This window comes from Notechis scutatus, chromosome 1, assembly GCF_049901735.1.
Source record: "Notechis scutatus isolate UNSWTSFEM ecotype Mainland chromosome 1, rNotScu1.2, whole genome shotgun sequence".
Taxonomy (NCBI): domain Eukaryota; kingdom Metazoa; phylum Chordata; class Lepidosauria; order Squamata; family Elapidae; genus Notechis; species Notechis scutatus.
In genome coordinates this window covers 316,793,233-316,815,667 of record NC_142009.1, presented here as the reverse complement: position 1 = coordinate 316,815,667, position 22,435 = coordinate 316,793,233, and the positions used below count along the sequence as shown (strand labels likewise).

Sequence of the window (22,435 nt, the reverse complement as noted above, 5' to 3'; positions counted from 1 at the left end):
TTGCCTCGATAGGCATCATTGTACATTTATTTCCACCGAACAGCATCTGTCATTTTATTTCATTAAGTTCATCAGCACTGGACCAGTTGAGATATTTTATAACCTTAAAAAAAAAAACACCACTGTACAATTGGGTGTCATCAGCAACTTGGCTATTCCAAGGCACACATAAAAATTCTAGCTCATTGATGAAGAAGACAAAAAGCATCAGTCTCACTTCAGACTTGGTAACTATTAGCTCGTCTTTCTGTCTTCTAATAGATTATTCATGTCGTCCTACCTCACAATTTACTCACTTAAGAGGTTACTAATTTATGTTTCAAGATGCTCACTGTGCCATTGAATTAGGAATCTTTTTATGCAGCACTAAAGCACATAACAAAACACATGTGGGGGATGTGGGTCTCAGACTGAAGGATACTTTTCTATTTGATCGTTTTTATTCACAGGCATCGAGCACTCACAAAGAACTCTAAAAGATGAGTGCAGGGATAAATAACCTGGTTCTCATCAGCTCCAAAGTGTGTAGGGAACATCCTGTGATATTTGCTAAATTCCTTGCCCCACCCTTTTATTCACAGAATTAAAAGAAGAAGCAGAAACTTTACAAATATAGTTGCAAAGCAAACCACCAACATCTGAATATCTGATATTCACCAGCATCAGAAAGCCAATTTGAAATAGTGTTTAAGGCACTGGGTTAGACAACTGTGAGTTCTAGTCTTGCCTTAGGCATGAAAACTGGCTGGGTGACTTTGAGCCAGTTGCTCTCTCCCTCTCTCTTGGCTCAATCCATTTCACAGGGTTGTGGTTGTGGGAAAAACAGGAAGAGGAAGGAACATCATGTGTGTTTGCCGCCTAGAGTTACTTATAAAGATAATAAAGGCAGGGTATAAAATAAATACATCTAGCTCAGCCTTAGCATATTTATTGTTAAACAAAGAACCCTCCAGAGCTACCATTGTGATACTGCCATGCCTATTGGTGTCACTGAAGGCTGGGAAACAAAGTCAGCTGCAAATATTGTCTTCCCCTGATCTAGACTAGTATTATTACCATGGTTATCAATAGGACTCCAGATTCGTAGGCAAACACCCTTTCCTATTATCTGCTACGGGATCCATCTTTTTAAAAAGGAGATGCTAGACTAGGACCTTAGTAGCTTTTTCAAGTAAAGCATGTTGAACTTCATGTCTTCCCTTGTTCCCTATTCAGTTTTTCATTTTAGGGGACATACAATGTCTAATAATTTATATTTAAGGAAGTTAAATCCCCACAGATTCTTCCTTTTGTCAGCCCTAATGATTAGTCAACAAAGCACATTTTAATTGCTGTTAAAGGTTTAGCCAGTGGTGGGATTTAAATAATTTAACAACTGGTTCACCCAGGGTCAGGTTGGCTGTCATGGGAGATGTGGCCCAACCTGACCCTGGGCGAACCAGTTGTTCAATTTCACTCCCAACCCCAGCCCCAGCTATCAAAGTGGATCCTGGGTGCTGCACTGCAATGGAGAAATGGGCAACAGAGCGGCCAGCACGAGAGAAGGAGAAGCAGGGAGAAGAAAAAGGGAAAGTGGCCTTCTTCTTCCCTCACGCTGGCCCCTCCATTGCCTGATTTTCCATTGCAGTGCAGTGCCCCGGATCCACTTCGATAGCGGGATGGGTAATTTAACAACTGGTTTGCGCAAACTGGTGTGAACTGGCTGAATCCCACTACTGGGTTTAGCCAATAAAGGAGTGAAGGCTTGAGGTGACTTTCCTCCTGCTGGCAGATAAACATGAAAACAGCTCTACTGGATCTGCCCAAGAGTCATCTTAATCCAGTTATTTTCTTTCCGCACAACGGCCAACCAAATGCTTCTGCTAACTCACAAGGAAGATATGAAAATATATCCTTCTATTACCATTGTTCCCTGTGAGTGCCATCTGAAGACACGCTCTCTCCAACCCTAAATACTCAATATGGATTCCTCGAGACTAATAACCATTGAACCATTCCTGAGGCTCTCCATTTTTCTTTCAAAGCTATCCAAATAAATGGGTCATCGTCACATCATGTGGCAATTAATTCCATGGGTTAATTATGCACCATGCAAAGAAGCATTTTTTTGTGTGTGTTTTTTTTAAAAGTCTTTCCAAACAGCTTTGGAACAGCTTTCCAGCTTTGCTGGATGGCCTTTGAACTTTGTGATTTTAAGAGAGGAACTTCAATTTCCTATTTTATGAAGGGCAGTTTTAATTAATATGCAGAACAAGAAAAGGACATACAGCTATGATCAAAAGACTTCTTAGAACCCTGAGTATTATCATTTAGTCCCAACTTATTTTTGGATTCTTAAAACCCCAAACAGAATCAAAGGCTTGTAGAAATATTCTGTAATCTTTTTAGCGAGATCTTTAAACAGTGCTGTCTATAGCCTGGAGATTAAAGAAGAGGTAGGAAAGATGTTATATAGCACCTTTCACTGCTGTTACATTAATTACAACATTAACACATTTTCATTTCACTTTAGTGTGTTACACACTAAACACTATTAACAGAGCTTTTAGTAAGATTTCAGAACTTGAAATTAATTTTAAGGCTTAATTTATTAAAGCATATAAAGAGATTGTTCTAAAATCTAAAGAAAGAAGTGAGACTACTTAGGAAAAAACAACAACAACATTCAGATGCTGTGACCAAAAGGACTTTTTGTGTGGTTGGGTTCAGACTCTAACCGACTTGAGTGTTTTGGGGGTCTCTATATTGTGTGTCCAAGAGTTTATTTTATTTTTATTTATTTATTTTATTTATTTGATTTGTCAATCACTTACAAGATAATAGGTATAAGAATAAACATTAGTACAAATACCAGAAATAGGTACAAATAAATGGGGACAATAGGACAGGGATGGTAGGCACGATTGTACGCTTATGCACGCCCCTTACAAACCTCTTAGGAATGGGGTGAGATCAATAGTGGATAGTTTAAGGGTAAAGGAGTGGGGATTTGAGGATGCAACCACAGAGTCAGGTAGTGCATTCCAGGCATTGACCACTCTGTTGCTGAAGTTGTACTTTCTGCAATCAAGTTTGGAGTGGTTTACATTGAGTTTGTATCTGTTGTGTGCTCTTGTATTGTTGCGGTTGAAACTGAAGTTATCATTGACTGGTAGGACATTGTAGCAGATAATTTTCTGTACTACGCTTAAGTCCAACCGTAGGCAGTGTAGTTCTAGGTTGTCCAAGCCCAACGTCTCAAGCCTGGTGATATAGGTATTCTGTTGCGAGCAGAGGAGTGTAGTATCTTCTCATGAAATACTCCTGGACTTGCTTAATTGTATTAATGTCTGATATATGTGGATTCCAGACAGATGAGCTGTATTCAAGTATTGGTCTAGCAAAGGTTTTGTATGCTCTAGTTAGCAATTCAGTATTACCAGAGGAGAAGCTTTGTAAGATTAGATTTATAACTCTTAATGCAATTTTTGGCAATGCTGTTACAGTGAGCTCTGGCACTTAGGTCATTTGATATGAGTACTCCAAGGTCCTTGACAAAGTGAGGGTTGTCAACGAGGTCATATCTGCCTAGTTTGTATTTGGTGTACTGATTTATCTATTTTTACCAATCTGTAGGACAGAGCATTTGTTGATTGAGATTTGGAGTTGCCAATTGTTTGACCATTCAGTCACATAATCAAGGTCGCTTTGAAGGACGGTAGCATTGTTGATGGTGTTGAATAGTTTTACATCATCAGCGAAGAGGACGCAATTGCTTATAAGGTGATTGTGATGACCCAGGGTGGGATACCAAATAAACACAGTCACAAAAAACAGGTAAAGCCCCTTTTATTCCTTCACTTTGCTTCCAAGCTCCAAATATCCTTGACTGGAGACAAAAAAACTCCCACAGGAGCAGTTACAAGAAGGAGGAAATGCCGTTTAAACTACCAATGCCTATAAATTATGAAGAGTAAAAAACAACACAAATCAGACAAGATAAGGGCTTGAAGACATCCACAGATATCAGAACACAAACTGGGAAGGACGCCAAACTCAAAGAGGAACAATAAACTAGAGATATTTCCACGCTTTGTTTCCAGCACTCGCCCGTACACATGTCCATCCTCTTATCTAGTTGTCACAGCTGCAGCCCATGAAGAGGATCAAGGCCCTCTCCTCCCCAGTAGACCACACCTCTCCCTTATTCTCTCCTCCCTGCATGCTCTAGGATGGAGAGGGGATGGGCCTCGGTCCACCTCTGACTGCCCAGCCGGCCTCTGCCCTTCCCCAGCCTCCTCCACAACCTCTGGAGCCACACTTCCACTCTGTCAGCTGTTCCTCCTCTCCCACAGAGTCAGTCTCCACCAGGGGTATGACAGTGATCGATCGCAAAGATCATTTATGGAGTATAAAGAATGTGGGTCCTAGAACACTGCCTTGAGGGACACCGCTGTTAACTGGTGCAGGGTTTGATAGGACACTTTCTATTTTTACTATTTGTTGCCTGTTTGAAGGGATCCGAAAATGCCGTAAGAGTTTAGTTTTAACAGTAGTTTGTCATGTACCACTGAATCAAAGGCTTTGCAGAAGTCTATGTAAATTGCATCTATTGCCTTACCCTGGCCGAGTAGAGTAGTCCTTATGTTTTTACAGTGTAGGAGTTGCAGATTGCAGGACAATTTTTTCCTGAAACCAAATTGTGTTTTGGAGAGTAGGTTGTTTGACTCTAGGTGGAGGGTAATGGATTGGATTGATTCTATGACTTTGCATGTGATGCAACACAGTGAGATTGGTCCGTAGTTTTCACCAGGCTGGGGTCACCTTTTTTGAAGATAAGGATGACCGTTGCTAAGGACCATAGGTTTGGTAAGGAGCTGGTTCTGAATGATATCGCATATATTATGTTTAGGGGTTCTGCTATGGCAGTAGAGAGCTTTTTAAAGAAGTATGCACACAAGTATGCTCTTGCTTGCAGTGGTAATTGGAACATTCTGCTTTTATCTGTTGGCATAAGGTGTTGTATCAGTTTTTAAAGTTTGCTACGTAGCTAGTTTGGGTTTTTTGCGATAGCGATTTTTTTCTGAAGTTTCCTTATTGTTTTGGGTAATTTGTTTTTTTGGGGGGGAGTGTTATTAATGGTACATATAATTTAATGACTTTTTTGAGTTCAAGCAAGAATGCATTATAATGGTCTTCTGTAGTATTACAGCCAGAGAACAGAATGTGCCAATCAAGAGATGATAGGTTGGCAGCTATGAGATCATAGTTGGCCTTTTTGAAGTTGTATTTTGGATCATCATTATGATCCTCTTTGTGAGGGCGTAAATTGAGACAAAAGTCAATCATGCTCTGGCCACTGTTTGAAAAGGGTTCCTGTATGTTCACTTACTAACTCTGAGGTGGCCATTTAGATTAAACTGAACAGAATCCATCAACCTGATTTCATATGAAATATGCAAACATTTACTTGTGTTTATGTTTTTGCTTCCTTCCTGGCCCTTTTTTGCTTTTATCCCTTGACTTTTAGATTGTAAGAGTGTATATTTTTAATCGATTGTTGATTCTAACTGCTCTGAAGCCTTTTTTTTTTGGCTGAAGAATGGAATGAAAATGTTAATGTTTATCTATTAATTGTATTAAGTGTTTTTGTATATCTGTGAATTTGGAAATAATCATGATTGCTAATACAAAAGTACTATATATCCTCCTAACGGGAAACAAGATGACCCATAGACATGTTCCGCTTCTTTTCCAGCTTCTGCTTCCTTTTCTCCCTTCTGATGGCTATTAATCTTGAATCAGATGTGGAGCTTATACCTTTCCAAGGAGAAGTCATAGATTGTATTGAATAGTTAATAACCTACTAGAGACAGTTGTATTTCGGAAGACAGTCGGATGCTTTTGTTGGATGTATGAAGTAGGAAAGGCCAGTTGGAGAGGAAAAGGCTACAGCAGTTGTATATTCCTAAGTGTGAAGCCGTTGATGTGATAAAGGGTACCATTGTCTGAAAGAAAAACAACAGGCATAAAAGGAAAACTAAGAATATATTTTATTTCCTTTCAGACTAGTCTGTATGTTTCTGAACAACAAGAATAAGAACAAAATAGCGAGACAAATGTTTGGAAAAAAAAACACACCATTTTTTTGACCAAGTATGTGGGATGTTTCATGGGCATTACAAAGGACAAATGAAGTTACCCACTTCTGTTGCTATTTTTTTTGCTAATTCCTCATCTGTCCACCTGCATGTACTATATTTGGTGTCCTGTCTACAAACTCTATTCCAGATTGGCTGATTGTAACATCAAATATATAACCACATAGGCTTTTTTAGTCATATTTCCTGCAATTGAGTTTGGTGTGGTTTACCTTAAGTTTGTATTTATTGTGTGCTCGTGTATTGTTGTGGTTGAAGCTGAAGCAGTCATTGACATAGGGGGCGTGCATAAGCGCACCAACGTGCCTACCGTCCCTGTCCTATTGTTTCTCTTATTCTTCTTTTATTTTTCTTATATGTACCCATTTCATGTATTCACAACTATGTATACACTTATACTTATTATCTTGTAAACAATTGGCAAATCAAATAAATAAATAAAAATAAAATAAATAATCACTCCAAACTCGATTGCAGAAAGTAACTTCACCAACAGAGTGGTCAGTGCCTGGAATGCACTACCTGACTGTTGTTACATCCTCAAACCCCCACTCCTTTAACCTTAAACTAGCCACTATTGACCTCATCCCATTCCTAAGAGGTCTGTCAGGGGCCTGCATAAGTGCACTATCGTGCCTACCGTCCCTGTTCTACTGTCCCCATTTATTCGTACCTATTTCCTGTATCCTTACTCATGTTTATACTTATACCTATTATCTTGTAAGCGATTGACAAATCAAATAAATAAAAGAATAAATCAATAGAGAAATTTGGTAGAGAACAGAACAAATTCCCATCACCCCTAACTGACCGGGAGCGATGGGGGATTGTATGCCGAAGTCTCTGCTGGGCACCCCGTCGGCTCCAGCTCTTCCCTCGACGGAAGGGAGCGCGAATCCCGTTCAGGACTTAAGTTTGGCCGCTCGCGGGAAGGGACCGCAGGAAAACTTCGCGGAGGCGGGAGCGGGGAGGAGAGGAGGAGGAGGAGGAGGAGGAGGCTGGCTCTGGGGAAGCCACACGGGGGGCGGCGGCGGCGGCGGCCTCGGCGATCATGCAGAGAAGCTGCTCTTTGCACCAAGCTGTGGAGAAGGTGCGCCGAGGAGCCGCCTTGCCACGGCCGTCCCGAGCACAGCAGACTGGCCCACGCTGCAACCGCAGGCGCGGCGAGCGACCCAGCCGAGTCCAGCGTCTGCCCAACGCTCCGCGGCCGGCTCCACCTCCTCCTCTTCCTCCTCCTCCGCCGCCTCGGCCGCTACCCCCCTGACGAGCCCGGACGGGCGGTCCGAGCCCCTCTGCATGGATGTCAAGGCGGCGCCCAACGGGGTAGCCACCATCGAGGACCGAATCCTTCGAATCACCGGCTACTATGGCTACTACCCCGGGTACTCCAGCCAGAAAAGTAAGGTAGAAAGCGGCGCGCACTGCGCCGGGGGCCATCCGCGCGTGGGTGCTGCGCTGCGCTGCGCTGCGCTGGGTTGCGGGAGGGCTGGCCGGCTGAAGGCGGCACACTTCCCCTCTGCCCTCTCCGTTTCCTCTAGCCGGGAGGGTTATCGCTTCATCCAGGGGTCTCGCAGGAAACCTGCGCACAACTGAGCCGCTCGTTTTGGGTAGCAGCGAAACGTCCTCGCTTCCTTTTTTTTTTTTAACCCCCTCGTGGCCTGCGCGACTTTGCTGTCGCTCCTCCAGAGATGGGTCTTTGAATCAAATAACTAAAAAAAATAAAAACCGGGCAGCGGGTAGGGCAAGGGGGTGGGAGGGAGGGAGAGGGGGGGGGAAAGTGCGCTGGATTCCGGGGGTCGAGGGGGAAGCGGAGGACGGAGAGAGGAAGAAAGTGCGTCCCCTTTCCACGCTCCGCATCTTTGGCTGGGGAATGTCCACGCCTCGGGCTGCTTCGTGATTTGCCGTGGGTGGGCGGCTGTTTCTCCTCCCACCTCCTACGAAAATGGTGGGCTCGGAGAAGAAAGGGTCTTCTTGGTGCTTGCGTGGCGTGTGCGCGCGCGTTGGAAGGAGCCAAAGGGGCGACCGCGGGAAAGGAGCGCACTGGCTGCGCATCTGCACCGCGAAAGGTGCGGGGTTGCAGTTGCACGTGCGAGAGAGAGAGAGAGAGAGACGGAATCGCGCGCACGCTTGAGGATTGCTGCATCGAGCCTTGCCTGGCCTGCCTGTGAAGGGATGGGTGGGATCGCCAGCGGGATAAAAGCTGCAGTAATAAGCGTCCCGCGGCCTCCGTGCATGTGGGAATCCGGCTTCGGGTTCGCTGCGCTTCAAAGACGACTAAGCAGAGAAGGTGTCGCAAGAGAGGCTTAAAAACTACGAGGCACGGAGGGCATGGAGAGAGGGAGATGTTTCATATGATTAAAAAGGGATCGTAGAGGGATTCCAAGTAATGGTTTGCAGGAAGGGGCAACCGTGTGGTTATTGCCTTCTTTGGTGGATAACCTGTGTACCATTTTAAGTTTCCGAAATAAACTTTTAATAGCATGTTTCCCACGTTCAGGCGAAGTGATTCATAGAAGGAGAAAGGACAAGGTCCATTGGCCCCCTTGTTTGAAAACCCGTCTGAGTTTCAAACACAAAATGAAGTTGTCCCTACAAAGTATGCAAGCATGAGCAGCACATGGAGCAAACCGCCACTCTGTTTGATGGCTTGAAGGAAGACTGATTCACAGACGCTGAGAGCAGTTTATTTCTGACCGTTTGCCACTGGCTGTTAAATGGAACAAATCGCATGCAGAGGCAATAAGAGCCTTGGTCCTCCTTTCCCACCAGTTCTGCCAAGCCTTTTCTTGGATTGTGGCCAAAGTATTCATCTTATGTGGCTTCTTAAGTTTGCAGCAATGCAGCCTTCCTATGCATATTTCAAATATTTCCAGGTGGCCTGTTTGATTTAAGCATTTGTGCCACCCAATTTATAACTCAATGGGGCAAACATATCCAACGCACCTTCCTCCTCCTATTTTCCCACAACAACACTGGGAGGTGGGTTGGGGCTGAGAGAGAGTGACTGGCCTGAGGTCCACTAGCTCAGGGGTCTCCCCAGCCTTGGCTACTTTAAGACTTGTGGACCTCGGGAGTTAAAGTCCACAAGTCTTAAAGTGGCCAAGGTTGGAGACCCCTGCACTAGCTGGCTTTTATGGCTAAAGGCAGGATGTGAACTCACAACCTCCCGGTTTCTAGCCTAGTATCTTAACCACTAGACCAAATTGGCTATTAGTTGGGATGGGATTATTTGATGGTATGAAATGAAGCATTGTAGGGAATAAGGAAGAAGATTTTGATGGAAATAATGCAAAAACCACTTCCTACACAAAAAGGGCTGAAGCATTTTTAAAGTCCAGAGTAACATTCAGAGGCAGCTCAAGCAGACACTCCTAACACACACACACACACACCGATTCGCTGGCATATAATAAAGTGGGTTTAGCACAATCAGACTTGCAAGTCATTGTTACAGTCGGTCTCAACAAAGTCGTTTTAGCTTTCCTGTTGAGTTAATTTCCTGGACTCATCTACCTAGTGGTGCTGGCAGATATGATCAATACAGGTAGTCCTCAACTTATGACCACAATTCAGCTCAAAATGTATGTTGCTAAGTGAGAAATTTGTTAAGTGACTTTTGTCTCGTTTTACGACTTTTCTTGCCATATTTGTTAAGTGAATCACTGCTGTTGTTAAATTAGTAACACGGTTGTTAAGTGAATCTGGCTTCCCCTTTGACTTTGCTTTCAGAAGGTCACAAAAGGGACTGCAACCATCATAAATGAGAGTCAGTTGTCAAGCAACTGAATATAAAGCTCATGGGCATGCTGCGCCAGTCATAAGTTTGAAAAATGGTCATAAGTCACTTTTTTCAGTGTCGTAACTTTGAACGGTCACTAAATGAACTGTTGTAAGCTGGGGACTACCTGTATGCTGTTGATACTCAGCTGTATATCTCCACCACTGTCTGGCCACAAGTGTCATTGACTGGAGGCTGTTGATGGGGTGTGTGTGTCTGAATATGGATGAACAGTGTGCTGTCCCAGCCAGTCTATGGGAATTGGATAGTTACTTAGGAATTATGAGCTGTCCCCTTAAGGGAAGGCATCACGGTAAATGTAGTTAAAGGTATCCTGGGAAATGTAGTCCAGGTCACGTGGCCACATCTGTAATCCCAATTGATCACTAATTTGACCCTCGATGGGTTGGGGGAGTTTCCCTCACTTTTGCCTGAACTCTCTAACTCATGGCAGCTTCTTTCTATCGCTACGAGATGGGTTAGGAGATAACCATCTTTTACTATGATTTCAACTATGCAAGGAATTGGACATGAGATGCATCTCGACATAACTGTGAGTTACCTTGAGGATACCTAATATAATCCAATAAAAGAAACATTGTATGGAAGAGTTTGTAGAGTTATTCTATCTGTCTTTATATTCAGCAAGTGAATCAAAGGACAGAATAGTAGGGCTTCCTAATACTGGAGTTTTTTTCCCATCCTTAATTCTGGACAGAAACAACAGGACTAGCATGCATTTGGGGCATCTTAACTGGGCTATGGCTCCATTTTGAAGAATAGGTGGTAGCCATGACCCTTTTTTGCACAACTTCCATGTTGTGCACCAATTGTGCTCCTTCCTAGGTCAGGAGGCATCTGCGTGGTCACTCAGGCCTTGGTCACCTTTTGAATAGATTATTTCTATATGCTCTACATAGGGCTATCCTGAAAGAATATCTATGTTCTGACCCAAACCTTGTTCCAAGGAAACAAAGATGAAACAGAGGTAACAGAGCAAAACCTTTTAATGATTCTTTACGAATTCCGTTCCTTCACTAAAAGTCTGTTTCAGACTAATTGTCTCTGATAAGAACAAGCTTTGCCAAGGTTGTGCAAGCCTGCCAAGAACTCTAGATAAAGTTACTAAGAAATATTTCAAACACAAAGAGTCTCCAAACACCAACCAAGATATTCCAAACGTCCACCAGGCTTGAGTGCAAAAGCTTCTTTGCTTCCTGCAAAGAACTTCGGTTTCTCAGCTGGCTTTTATCTCTTAAGGGAGGGGCCATTACCTTGCAGCCTTACTCCTAAGTCACCCGTGCTGCTGCAGCTGCTCTTTCCTTCGAGCAGCCCTGCGTGCACGCACCCTGGGCACAGGCTTCCCGGGGACCTCTTCATCACTGCTGCCAACCTCCACAATCTCCAAAGGCGGCATTCCACTCCCTGATGGTCCTGGCCCCATCCCTGCATCACACACAGGCCCCTCATCTGAGTCCTCACTCTCCGAGACCTCGGCCATCCGCACCTGCTGCCAGAGAACTACAACAATCTACGACCTTCAGTTGGTCCAGAATGTAATGACAGAGGCAATTATGGATGGGTGGAGGTTACAACTGTGCAAACTGCACTTGTTTGCTGGTGGCAGAAAAGAGTTATTAAAGGACACGAAGATTTAATCTAGCCAAGCTGTGTCTGTGGGCCTTTTGCTAAATCTAGGCAAGGAGTTCAGTTAAGCTATCATGTGTTAGATCTCTGACATACTGCCGGGTCTCCCCTGGGAAGCCTGACACGAGAAGTAGCTGTCTTTATGATGGTGAAGGTTGGGGATAAAAATACTGACCTTGCAGTCCAGCGCTCCTCAGGTAGATGACTTGACAGCCTCCTGAAGCCTACGCAGGGCTGCTCCAGGTGGCAAAAGGCCTTCACTCTTGAAGCGGCTTCAGAGGACGGTCTTCTGCAGTCTCTGAAAACTTCACAAAAGCACGGCCAGTGTCCCCTTTCTCCTGTGATTTTTCTGAACTTTGGAGGCTGTATTAGAGCAGTCCTAATGTTTACACGGCCTCTGCAGCCTCTAAAAATTACGGCAGGTGTGCTTTTGAGAATAGTTGTTGTCAGGTGTTGGTGGACATTGGTGTGTCCTCCAAAGCATTGTGGCATGTCACTTTTGACAGATGGGTCCTAGGTTTGCCATCAATTGTAAGCAGTACTGAGCTAAACAGTCCAGATAAAATATCTATTCCTTTAACAGATCTGCAGCTCGAGGTTGAGCTCGGTGCTCTTTGATTTGGTGGTTTTTTTGCAGAGATGGGTATGTTTCCCCTTGCTGCTTCCTTGGTTGGGGTATTTGTTTCTGCTTGATTGTTTGTCTGGGGTTAATCCCTGCTTATCTGGGTGCTAGATGTTGGAGAAAAAATATATTCTGGTCCAGCCTCATCAAGGAATTGCATGGAAGTTTTACCCTTATAGGATTCAGGTTTCCATCCTGCATTTAGATTAGTGTTAGATCCTTCATCAGCAAGTGAATGACTGGGGCTTGCTTGTGTCTGTGTGTGTGCTTGTTTTCTAGAGGACTCTTCTATGAGCCAGAAGGCAAGCAAATGGTTTTGTTAAAATATAATATTTCTGCGTTGGAAACTTTCAATTAATGCTGGCGCCCAGTGGCAATCGGAGCAGGCCAGTCTATTGAGGACAGCAGCCCTTTATCTGATCAGGAAACATCAGATGAGCTGCTGCTGGTTGCTTTTTTTGGGTTGTATTTTTAAAGACAGAAACCCGCATGCGTCTAATGAAAAGAGATTTCTTTTTGTACGTTGTTGCGAAATGACCCAATGCAGCTTTTATTGTTTCAGCATGATTTTCTACTCGGGCACACACTGTGATAGCCCTGGGCATTAACCTTAAACATATGCCGATTTAAGTCACTTCCAGGGCAAAAACAGAACTTCATTTGGTCAGATGGGGGGTGGGAGGAATGAGGAGGGGGAAATTGCAAAAGATTGGGCTTCTTTTGTCTTTGTTTTTCAATGAGTATTTAAACTCTGTAGAAAGAAAAGAAAGGAACAGAACAGAATAACAGACTTGGAAGGGACCTTGGAGGTCTTCTAGCCCAACCCCCTGCTTAGGCAGGAACCCTATATCATTTCAGAAAAATGGTTGTCCAATGTCCGTTTAAAAACCTCCAGTGTTGGAGCATTTACAACTTCTGGAGGCAAGTTGTTCCACGGATTAATTGTTTTAACTGTCAGGAAATGTCTCCTTAGTTCTAAGTTGCTTCTCTCCTTGATTAGTTTCCACCCATTGCTTCTTGTTCTGCCCTCAGGTGCTTTGGAGAATAGCTTGACTCCCTCTTCTTTGTGGCAGCCCCTGAGATATTGGAACCCTGATATCATGTCACCGCTAGGCCTTCTTTTCATCAGACTAGACATATCCAATTCCAGCAACCGTTGTTTATATGTTTTAGCCTCCAGTCCCCTGATAATTCTCTGTATGATCAGTAAAGTTTGTTTTCAGTAAATTAAGCAAGGATGAAAAAAGGTAGTGTTGAAAGGAACTCAAACCTTTTTTGCCATTAAAACCTTTCCTTTGTTCCCTGTCATTCAAACTTGCAGCCGTTTCTGGAGCAAAAAGTTAGAAATGATATTTGTAGCAAAAGGTAACAGGCTTGAACCAAAGGTTAAAGTTGATAAAAGGTTCAACAGCCTATGCAGGTAATCATTCCATTCAGAATGCCAGAGATTCTTCCATTAATAAAAAGCAGGTCCTTTCCTCCACAAGATTGCTACCTGCATCTGTAATGCTAATTAAGTGGGAGACGGCAGCTCAGTGGGATGCCTACTACAGCATTCCCTTTAGGAGAACCGGTCAATTACACTTTGTAAGTATTCCTAGAAAGCGGGTTGTTTCTGCTTGCTTTCAAAGAACAAAGACAAGACATTTCCTCTAAAAGAAACTACCCAGGGAACTCCTGGCCACCTCCGAATGGCTGATCTGATTCTTTGTGTGTACTGTGCTTTCCGAAATAAAAATTGCCCCTTCAAGCAAGCTGTGCCAAGGAGCGAGGACACAAGTCGCAACCGCAAGGCTAGTGGTGGGCGGAGTGGGGGGGTGAGAAGACTATTATTCCTGTTATTCTCGCTGTGGGGATAGCGAGTGGGTGTTTGAGTGGGTGTTCTGTGTGTGGGCATGCGTGCGCGCTGATGCCGGGCGAGAGCTGCCTTTGGGGTTACAGAGCTGCCGCCTCTCGCCGAACTACCCGCGCCACATGCAAAAAAGTTCTCCGTGGGGAGGAAAGTGGACCCACGTCATGCCCTGGGTCTCTTCTCCCCCCAGCTGTCAGGTGCCTGCGCGATCAGCCCAGAGGAGCCCTGCCGCTTTAGCCCGCAGCTCAGAGGATCTCATGCAGGGGGACGAGGAAGAGCCTGAAAGCACCAGCTGAGGCTTCCGTGCAGGGAGGGGAAGTCGCTGGGGAAGACCTGGAGGGGAGGGGGAGGAAATGCCTTGTCATGCGTGCTGATGCCGGCAGCAGATCATTTTGTGATGCGGTACCGGCCGTGGCACAAAAAGGTTGGGGGCCACTGCTGTAAGGAATCCAGAAAGTATCCATGATATCAATCACTCTGAGACGTTATCTCTCCAATTGATTTATTAGAAACAGATCTGGCATGTCAAAAGCAATTTCCCAAGTGAAAGTTTTTTCCTGCATTACACAGAATCCACCTTCTCTCTTCCCTTCTCTCCTCCCACTTCTACACTTCATAAATCATGAGAACCAATTAACTGCAATTGGAAATTCTTAATACTATATACAGAATAACCTTGAACTTTTCAACTCCTCTAACTCTCTAAAAAAAATTGTGGCAGCTGAATTTCAAAGCTGACACAAGCATTCTTTCAAACCTGACTCTAAATGGACCTAATTTTCCTTCCAACAGTAGTGAAATGTCTATGTCTTTTTCAGATGGTGAAGGTGGCATTTAAGACTGGACTGTTGTTGTGGCAAATAGGCAAAAATCTATAGGAAACAATTATCTAAGGCAGCCTGAGAACCTCCTATTTTTCCCCCCTCCTCCTAACTTTGGGCCTTTAAAGTAGATTCTCAGAGTGCAAGAGGATGTAACTTCTAAAAAAAAGAAGTCTGCAGGAAAGAGCACAAATCTAGCAGTCACTTCCCAAAAACCTCTTTTAAACTGACCCACCTCTTTTAGATGTTCCATCTGAACAGAGACTTATCACCAGCTCATCCCAAACTCCAGACAAATTTGAGAAGGAATGGGCACAGAATTTGCCAATGTGTAATTCATGAAAAAGCTGCCCGAGCTTTTAAGCTTCCAGTTGCTGGAAAAATGGTCAACATTTCTCCTTTGCTAGAAGGAGAAGGCAGCTTGGTAATAGCGGGAGGATGGCAGCTTGGTAATAGCCCATCAATTTCAGGCAGAAAGTTCGACCTTCCATCTTGGCAGTCTCCGAACCGAATGGCTCTCAGTAGGGATATGCATAAAACAGACAGTAGGTTTTGTTTGAAACCTGGAATAAACCAGCATGTCCTGAGAGTTTTGCTGCACCATCTGTTTGGCCCCAGTAGAGCAGAAACAAAACAAATAGTATTTTAGCTGTCCTTAGTTTTGAAGGAAAAAAAAAATCAAGAGGATTGAAGCACCGAAGATGCCACCTAGTTTGGGTAATGAAACATATGCAAGAAAATCAAGCTCAGGGAGCACCAAAGACTCCTCATTTCAACCCTGAGCTACAAATATTCTCCTTTATTGATCTTAGTGGTTTTTTATTAGTTTTTTGGTAGGTTCCCTCCTCCTTCATTCTCCCCTCTTCCTCTCAACACTTCCCTGTATGGAGTATCATCCCTCTTCCCTCATCTTCTCTGCGTCTTCCTTCCCTTCCCTTTTTTCCCTTCATCCCCCAATGTGGTTGGGTTTTTCTCTCCTCCCCATGGAGCAACATTTTGTTCTATTCCAGACCAAAATAGCTCTTTTTGATGCTGTATCCAACAGTGTTTCTCAACATTGGCAGCTTGAAGATATGTGGACTTCAGCTCCCAGAATTCCCCAGCCAATTTGCAGTACATGCCAAAATATCCGAAGCCCTCATGTTTCACTTTGGGTATGAATCACCTAAAAGCAGCTGTTGCACGCTCAGACTGCAACTGTAACTGACCAATAAAGGAGACTATTTGTAGCTTAGAATTGAAACGAGGGGTCTTTGGCGCTCCCAGAGCTCGGTTGTTTTCTTGTAGATGTTTCATTACCCAAACTAGCTAACATCATCGGTGCTAGACAATTGTATCTGAAATACCTAAAAGTGTATCTTTCCTTAATCTGGATCAAGTTCTGCTGGAGATAGTGAGAGAAGCATGTTTTTCATCTGCGGAAGAAAGGTCTTCCTTTATATTGGCCCTCCTACCACTTTATTTTTTAACAGTTTCTCTGATAAAATATAGTGATAGATAATATATAATATCCATATGGTCATAGGTAGCTTAATCTTTTACTGAAAGTGTTTTCAAGGTTCTTGGCTTAAATAGACGGATATTTTTAAATATTTTTTATCGTTGAATATTTTACCTTGAATTTCTATAATTACATACTGTTAAAGCAAGTAAATAACTCAGTTGGTGGACCAGGGACTCACCAGATTTTCCACTTCGTAGGTCATCTGTTTTTCTCATTCTTCCTATGTCACTGCCAGTTTATACTCTGATACTGTGTCTGCCTGCGTAGTTAGATTCTGTTTTGGGTTTGAGATTTTTTGTTCCAGCATGTCCTACTTCTATATTTATACAGAATCTCATTTGTCATTTTGTTTCCTTTTTTCATATTTTAGATGAATTTGTTTGTCAACATGCCCTGCTTTGTTCTCATGATCTTATTGTTTGATGCCATCTTGGGTCACCTAAGTGCTTCTGCCTGATTTCAGATCATTGATAAATAATTAAGATATTGATACAGGGAAAATATCTTATTCCTGCTGATTGTAATATTCTGCTACTCCTGTTTGAATTAGTTATGGATCTGTTTCCTTAGGAACTTTGCAAAGAAATACAAATTCTACTGTGATATGCAGAGTGAATACAATTGTAATATATCCTAAGTCCCTAAGATGCCTTTCCAAAAGGCAACTGGATTTTCTTGTTTTTTCCCTTGAAAAATGTTTTGCTTCTCATCCAAGAAGCTTCTTCAGTGCAGAACTGAAGAAACTTCTTGGATGAGAAGTGAAACATTTTCAGTGAAAAAGCCAAGAAAGTCCACTTGTCTTTTGGAAAAGCTCCTTTGGGTCAACCTTGACCTGGATGATTGAGAATCTCCATAGATAAAAGTAGCCAAAGATTTTTCAAGGGGGACTTTTGTACATCCAACAAGTAGCAATTATGTTGATAGCATAAGAATCAATCCACAAACATTTTAACATGTGCACTAAAAGGTTATCTATATATTTACTTTGTACACTTCCAAATGCAGCTATAATTTAATAGACAAAGTAAAAATGGCAAAGAAAAGGAAGCAAAGATACCCAAACTATTGACAATATTATTTTGGGAAGAAAGATGCTCAGGTGGAATTAATCTGAGCAGGAATATAGGTGTTTTTGTCTTCTCATATCTTCTGAGGCCATCAAAACAGAGTTTTCTAGGTGACGTTTTCCAAGCAGATGAGTGGAATATGGAGTTGGATGGAGGAATGTAACTTACTGTACTTCCAGTGACATATCTAACTATGGACAGCATCAAAAAATTCTCAGCACCATTAAAGTCTTTTTTCTACATATTTTTTTTCAAAGAAGCATCAGGTGATTATTTTCTAAATTATAAGCACCATGAAAGAACTTGGAAATATGGGTTTCTTAGTCTCAAGGGATGAATAATTATGGAGAAAAAAGGAAAGCATAATTTTAAACCAGCATTTATCAACATGGTACACCTGGTTGGATTGTACTAAAGTTAACCATAGACCATGTGAACCAAAAATGATAAGATTTGTAATCCTAGATATCTGGAGGAGACTGCTGGGGAAGCAACTTTCTATTTTAATTGGAGATGGGTGATTGTCTTGAATGTTATTTTGAGAGATCATAAGTGAAATTCAAATTTGCACATTGAAATTCCAGAAGGCAGTCACCAGAAACAAATAATAGTCTCAGAGAAAAAAAAAACAATGCACACAGAGAAGCATTTTTCCTATTTCATTCAAAAGATTCAGGACATCTAGATTCCTGTAGCACTCTTTAAATAATGTCAATATTACCCTTTCTGTGACATGCAGCTTTTCTTCTAATCTTTTATTCCAGGAATAAAATATTTATTTTCCAGCAGTTTCATTAAGAAGAGTTTCACTGTTTTGACAGTTTTGACAGTTTTGTAACAAAACATTTCCTTTTCTTCTCACACTATTTTTTCAAAATCTAGTAAGTTCATTTGGTTATTCATTAATCAGTTGAATTGTTTTTAATCCACTAAAAAGTTCCAGTGATCATATCTTTAAAACATGACGTTTAAAAGAAGCCAGTACTATATTAAAAAATGAGGATGGGAACTGTTCTTTTTGTAAAACATGGTCATGCACCATTGAAAAAAAAATGTGATTAGTTCCCTCAATTTATGTTGATTTGATTGAATTAAATTAGCTTATACACTGGATAATGTTTCAGTGATTGGTTGGAATTTTGACAGACTTCAGCTAGACACTAGAAATTTGTCTTTTCTGTGTCCTATCATCTCACATTGCTTCTCTGATCCTCTGAAGCTGCTGAATTATTCAGTTCGGTGATGACTCTGTCTTGGATGCTTTGACTTTCTGAGGTGAAGTTAACAAGGAACATGACCATTTTAGTGGGGGAGATCTAGGTAACAGAATACTCATTGCCATACATGTTTCAAGAATAACGTGGTTTTCTTTTCGATCCTGGCTTAAAGAATCAAGCAGGGTTCTTCAGGGTTTGAATGAAATTGTTATTCAGTAGTTTGTTGCTGTTTTGTCTTCCTATCTCCTGGGTTCTTATTGTTTTATGATGTTATGTTCCAATCTCTTTTCATTTTTGGACAAGGGTTCATATCTCAAAACAGGAAATATTCAAGGCCAGCCAGTTTATCATGCTTGTTTCTACATTAATGAATGCAAAATCAATTTTCTTTCTTATCTTCATAATACAGGTAGTCCTTGATTTACAACATTTAGTACATTTAGTGACCCAAATTACAATGGAACGACAATGGAAATATATGATTTATGACTACAGGAATGCTGCAGCGGTCAGTCATAAGTGTGAAAAACATTCATAAGTCACTTTTTTCAGTGCCACTGTAATTTCGAATGGTCACTGAATGAACTGTTGTAAGTGGAGAACTACCTGTATTTATGTCTATCCAGCTTTAATATCTAGTTGAAAGAGAGCTGATCATTTCCCCAATTCATGCATGGTTTAATTAGGCTTTAGCATTAGGATTTTATTTCAAACCTTTGGCTGCAATCTGCTTTCCTAAAATTTAAAATGATTAATGCACATAAAAAAAAAAAGAAAATAAAGCAGAAGGAGCTTCAATCATGCCATCACAGAGGAAGGGGTCAATTTATTTTCCATAGCACCAGAGGGCAGGACAAGAAACAATGGTTGGAAACTAATTAAAGAGAGAGAAGCAACCTGGAATTAGGAGAAACTTCCTAACAGTGAGGACAACTTGCCTTCAGATATTGTAGGTACTTCATCACTGGAGGTTTTTAAGAAAAGACTGGACAGTCACCTGTGTGAAATAGTATAAGTTCTCCTCCTTGAGCAGTAGGCTGAACTAGAATACGTCCAAAATCTCTTTCAGATTTCTATTCTATTCTATTCTATTCTATTCTATTCTATTCTATTCTATTCTATTCTATTCTATTCTATTCTATTCTATTCTGTTCTTTCCTATTCTGTTCTTTTCTATTCTATTCTATTCTATTCTATTCTATTCTATTCTACTCTACTCTACTCTACTCTACTCTATTCTACTCTACTCTACTCTACCTACTCTATTCTTTCCTATCCTATCCTATTCTATTCTATTCTATTCTATTCTATTCTATTCTATTCTATTCTATTCTTTCCTATTCTATTCTATTCTACTCTACTCTACTCTACTCTACTCTACTCTACTCTATTCTACACTATTCTACACTATTCTTTCCTATTCTTTCCTATTCTATTCTATTCTATTCTATTCTATTCTATTCTATTCTATTCTATTCTATTCTATTCTATTCTATTCTATTCTATTCTTTCCTATTCTATTCTATTCTATTCTATTCTATTCTATTCTATTCTACTCTACTCTACTCTACTCTACTCTACTCTACTCTACTCTATTCTACTCTACTCTACTTTACTCTACTCTATTCTTTCCTATTCTATTCTACTCTACTCTACTCTACTCTACTCTACTCTACTCTACTCTATTCTATTCTATTCTATTCTATTCTATTCTATTCTATTCTACTCTACTCTACTCTACTCTACTCTACTCTACTCTACTCTATTCTTTTCTATTCTACTCTACTCTACTCTACTCTACTCTACTCTACTCTACTCTACTCTATTCCCTGCTGGCTGACTGCTAAATGACAGCAAAGAGTTTATGTTTTCCAATTTCTTTGCTACAGTTTTGTTGTCGTTTGCATATTTGTAATTCAGGCCTCATATTCAAAATAAAGCAAATCTAGCCAAGATTAAAACCAGCCAAGTTTAGTATGTTGCATGAAAATAACAGTTAGATCTTCAACAAGCCAGTGAAGCATGTTGATTGAAGCCAAGTTCAAAAGTTGGAGTCACTAATCTTTTATGTATAAAATTAATGGATGGAAGATTCAGGTTCAGTAAGTTGTTTCCTGTTCTTGCTCTGAGAAGCTTTTAATACCGATTTCTTTCCACTGCCTTGCTTTTCCTTTTCTCCTCTCTGCTTTGTATTATGGGTGCTGGACAAAGACTGTCCATGTATTTCATTTTGTCTTTCCTTCACGGTACAAGGCACTGGGAAGAAGAAGAAGAAATAGGAAATAGACATGAATCCCATAAACACAATCCACAGGGAACTCAGCAGCATCTCAATAAAACTGTTTTATAAGTTATTTTGGGAAGTTTCTCTTCTAAAGAGGAATTTCCTCCACATAGACAATTGCATGTTTACCCTGGTTCCCAGATATTCCATGCACTGCCTGAAATAAACTGGGATCTACAAACTAACAAATTTGCTAGTCTGTGATATGTGGTAGTGCAATCTGATCTCCAAAAAGCTAAGCAACTTGGTCCTGACTAGTATTTCGGCGAGAAACCCCTTGGAAGTTAATAGCTTAGGCTGAGAAGTTAAAAAAAAAAGTTCTTGGGGCCTATAATTTGATATTGCTGCCAAGAAAATTATATGGACACATACCTGAAAACACCTACAATTCTTTACTTCTTCAAAGAATATTTAGTATCTCTTCATTTGATGGCCTATACATCTAAATAAATAATGCTGCAATACTCTTATTATTCTTTGATTTATCTAGGATAGTAAGATGCCTTCAAGTGTCATGTTAATTTGTCAAAGGTACTTATTGGCTAATGGAACAACAACTGCTAAGAATTCAGACTAATGTTATAAGGATCTCTCTTTTTCTCTCTCTCTCCCTCCTTCCCTCCCTCCCTCCCTCCCTCTCTCTTTCTCTCTCTCTCACGCACACTCACACTCACACACTAGTTAAGCCACATTTTTTCCCTCTATCTGGAGCATTTAGGTTTGAGGTAAGTCATAACAAGCCTTTTGTTTTCTATTATTTAGCTTGCTACTTGCAGCTGGGACTTTTTGTGCTGATTTAGCAAATTGCTTGTGATAATGAGCCAAATGCATTACTTTTTAAAAAATATACAAAGTTTGCAGACGAAGGCTTTTGGGACACAAACCTCTCATGCACCAACCAGCAAACTCCAATGCAGAAAAGAGGTACACAGTACTGTATATCTCAAATAAAAGGGTGAATTTAGATCAGGAAGAATACATTTTCTAATCGGGAGCCTGGGAAAAGTCGGATGAACAACCCTTGTAAGGTACAGACCATCTGAGAGGTTGCAGAATTGCCCACCCAGTTCTGAATTCAAGCCACTTGACTTATGACCACAACTGGGGCAGGAATGTCTATCCCTAAGCCTGTGGTTAAGTGATAGGATTGTGACCAATTTTATGACCTTTTTGACATGGTCATTAAGCAAATCACATGTTTGCTTAGCAAATCTGGTTTCTCCCATTGACTTTGCTTGTTGGAAGCCCTCTGAGAAGGTCCCAAATGACTTTCACGTGACCTAGGATGTGGCAACCATTTTAAATGCATACCTGTTGCCAAGCGCTTAAATTTTGAAGGTGTGACTGACTACCTATGAGATGCTTGTCTATCTGAGGACTGGTGGTAAAGGATCAGGGAAAGCGAGGTCTACTCAAGAGGAGATTACCATGATCCTCCTCGTGGCTTGCAGGTGGGAGCTATGTATATAAGTTTGCAACTGCACAGTTAGAATTTGCAGGAGT

At 41.5% G+C, this 22,435-nt stretch overlaps 1 protein-coding gene across 1 annotated transcript in view; it reads left to right on the top strand.

Moving 5' to 3' along the window:
- The first annotated feature begins 7,118 nt into the window (after nucleotides 1-7,118).
- SLC35F4 (solute carrier family 35 member F4) overlaps nucleotides 7,119-22,435 on the top strand; it is a 147,292-nt gene continuing 131,975 nt past the window's right edge. The window contains exon 1 of the mRNA XM_026670072.2: nucleotides 7,119-7,539. Coding sequence (XP_026525857.1) covers nucleotides 7,437-7,539 — 103 coding nt within the window. The 5' untranslated portion in view covers nucleotides 7,119-7,436. The remainder of the gene's footprint in view (nucleotides 7,540-22,435) is intronic.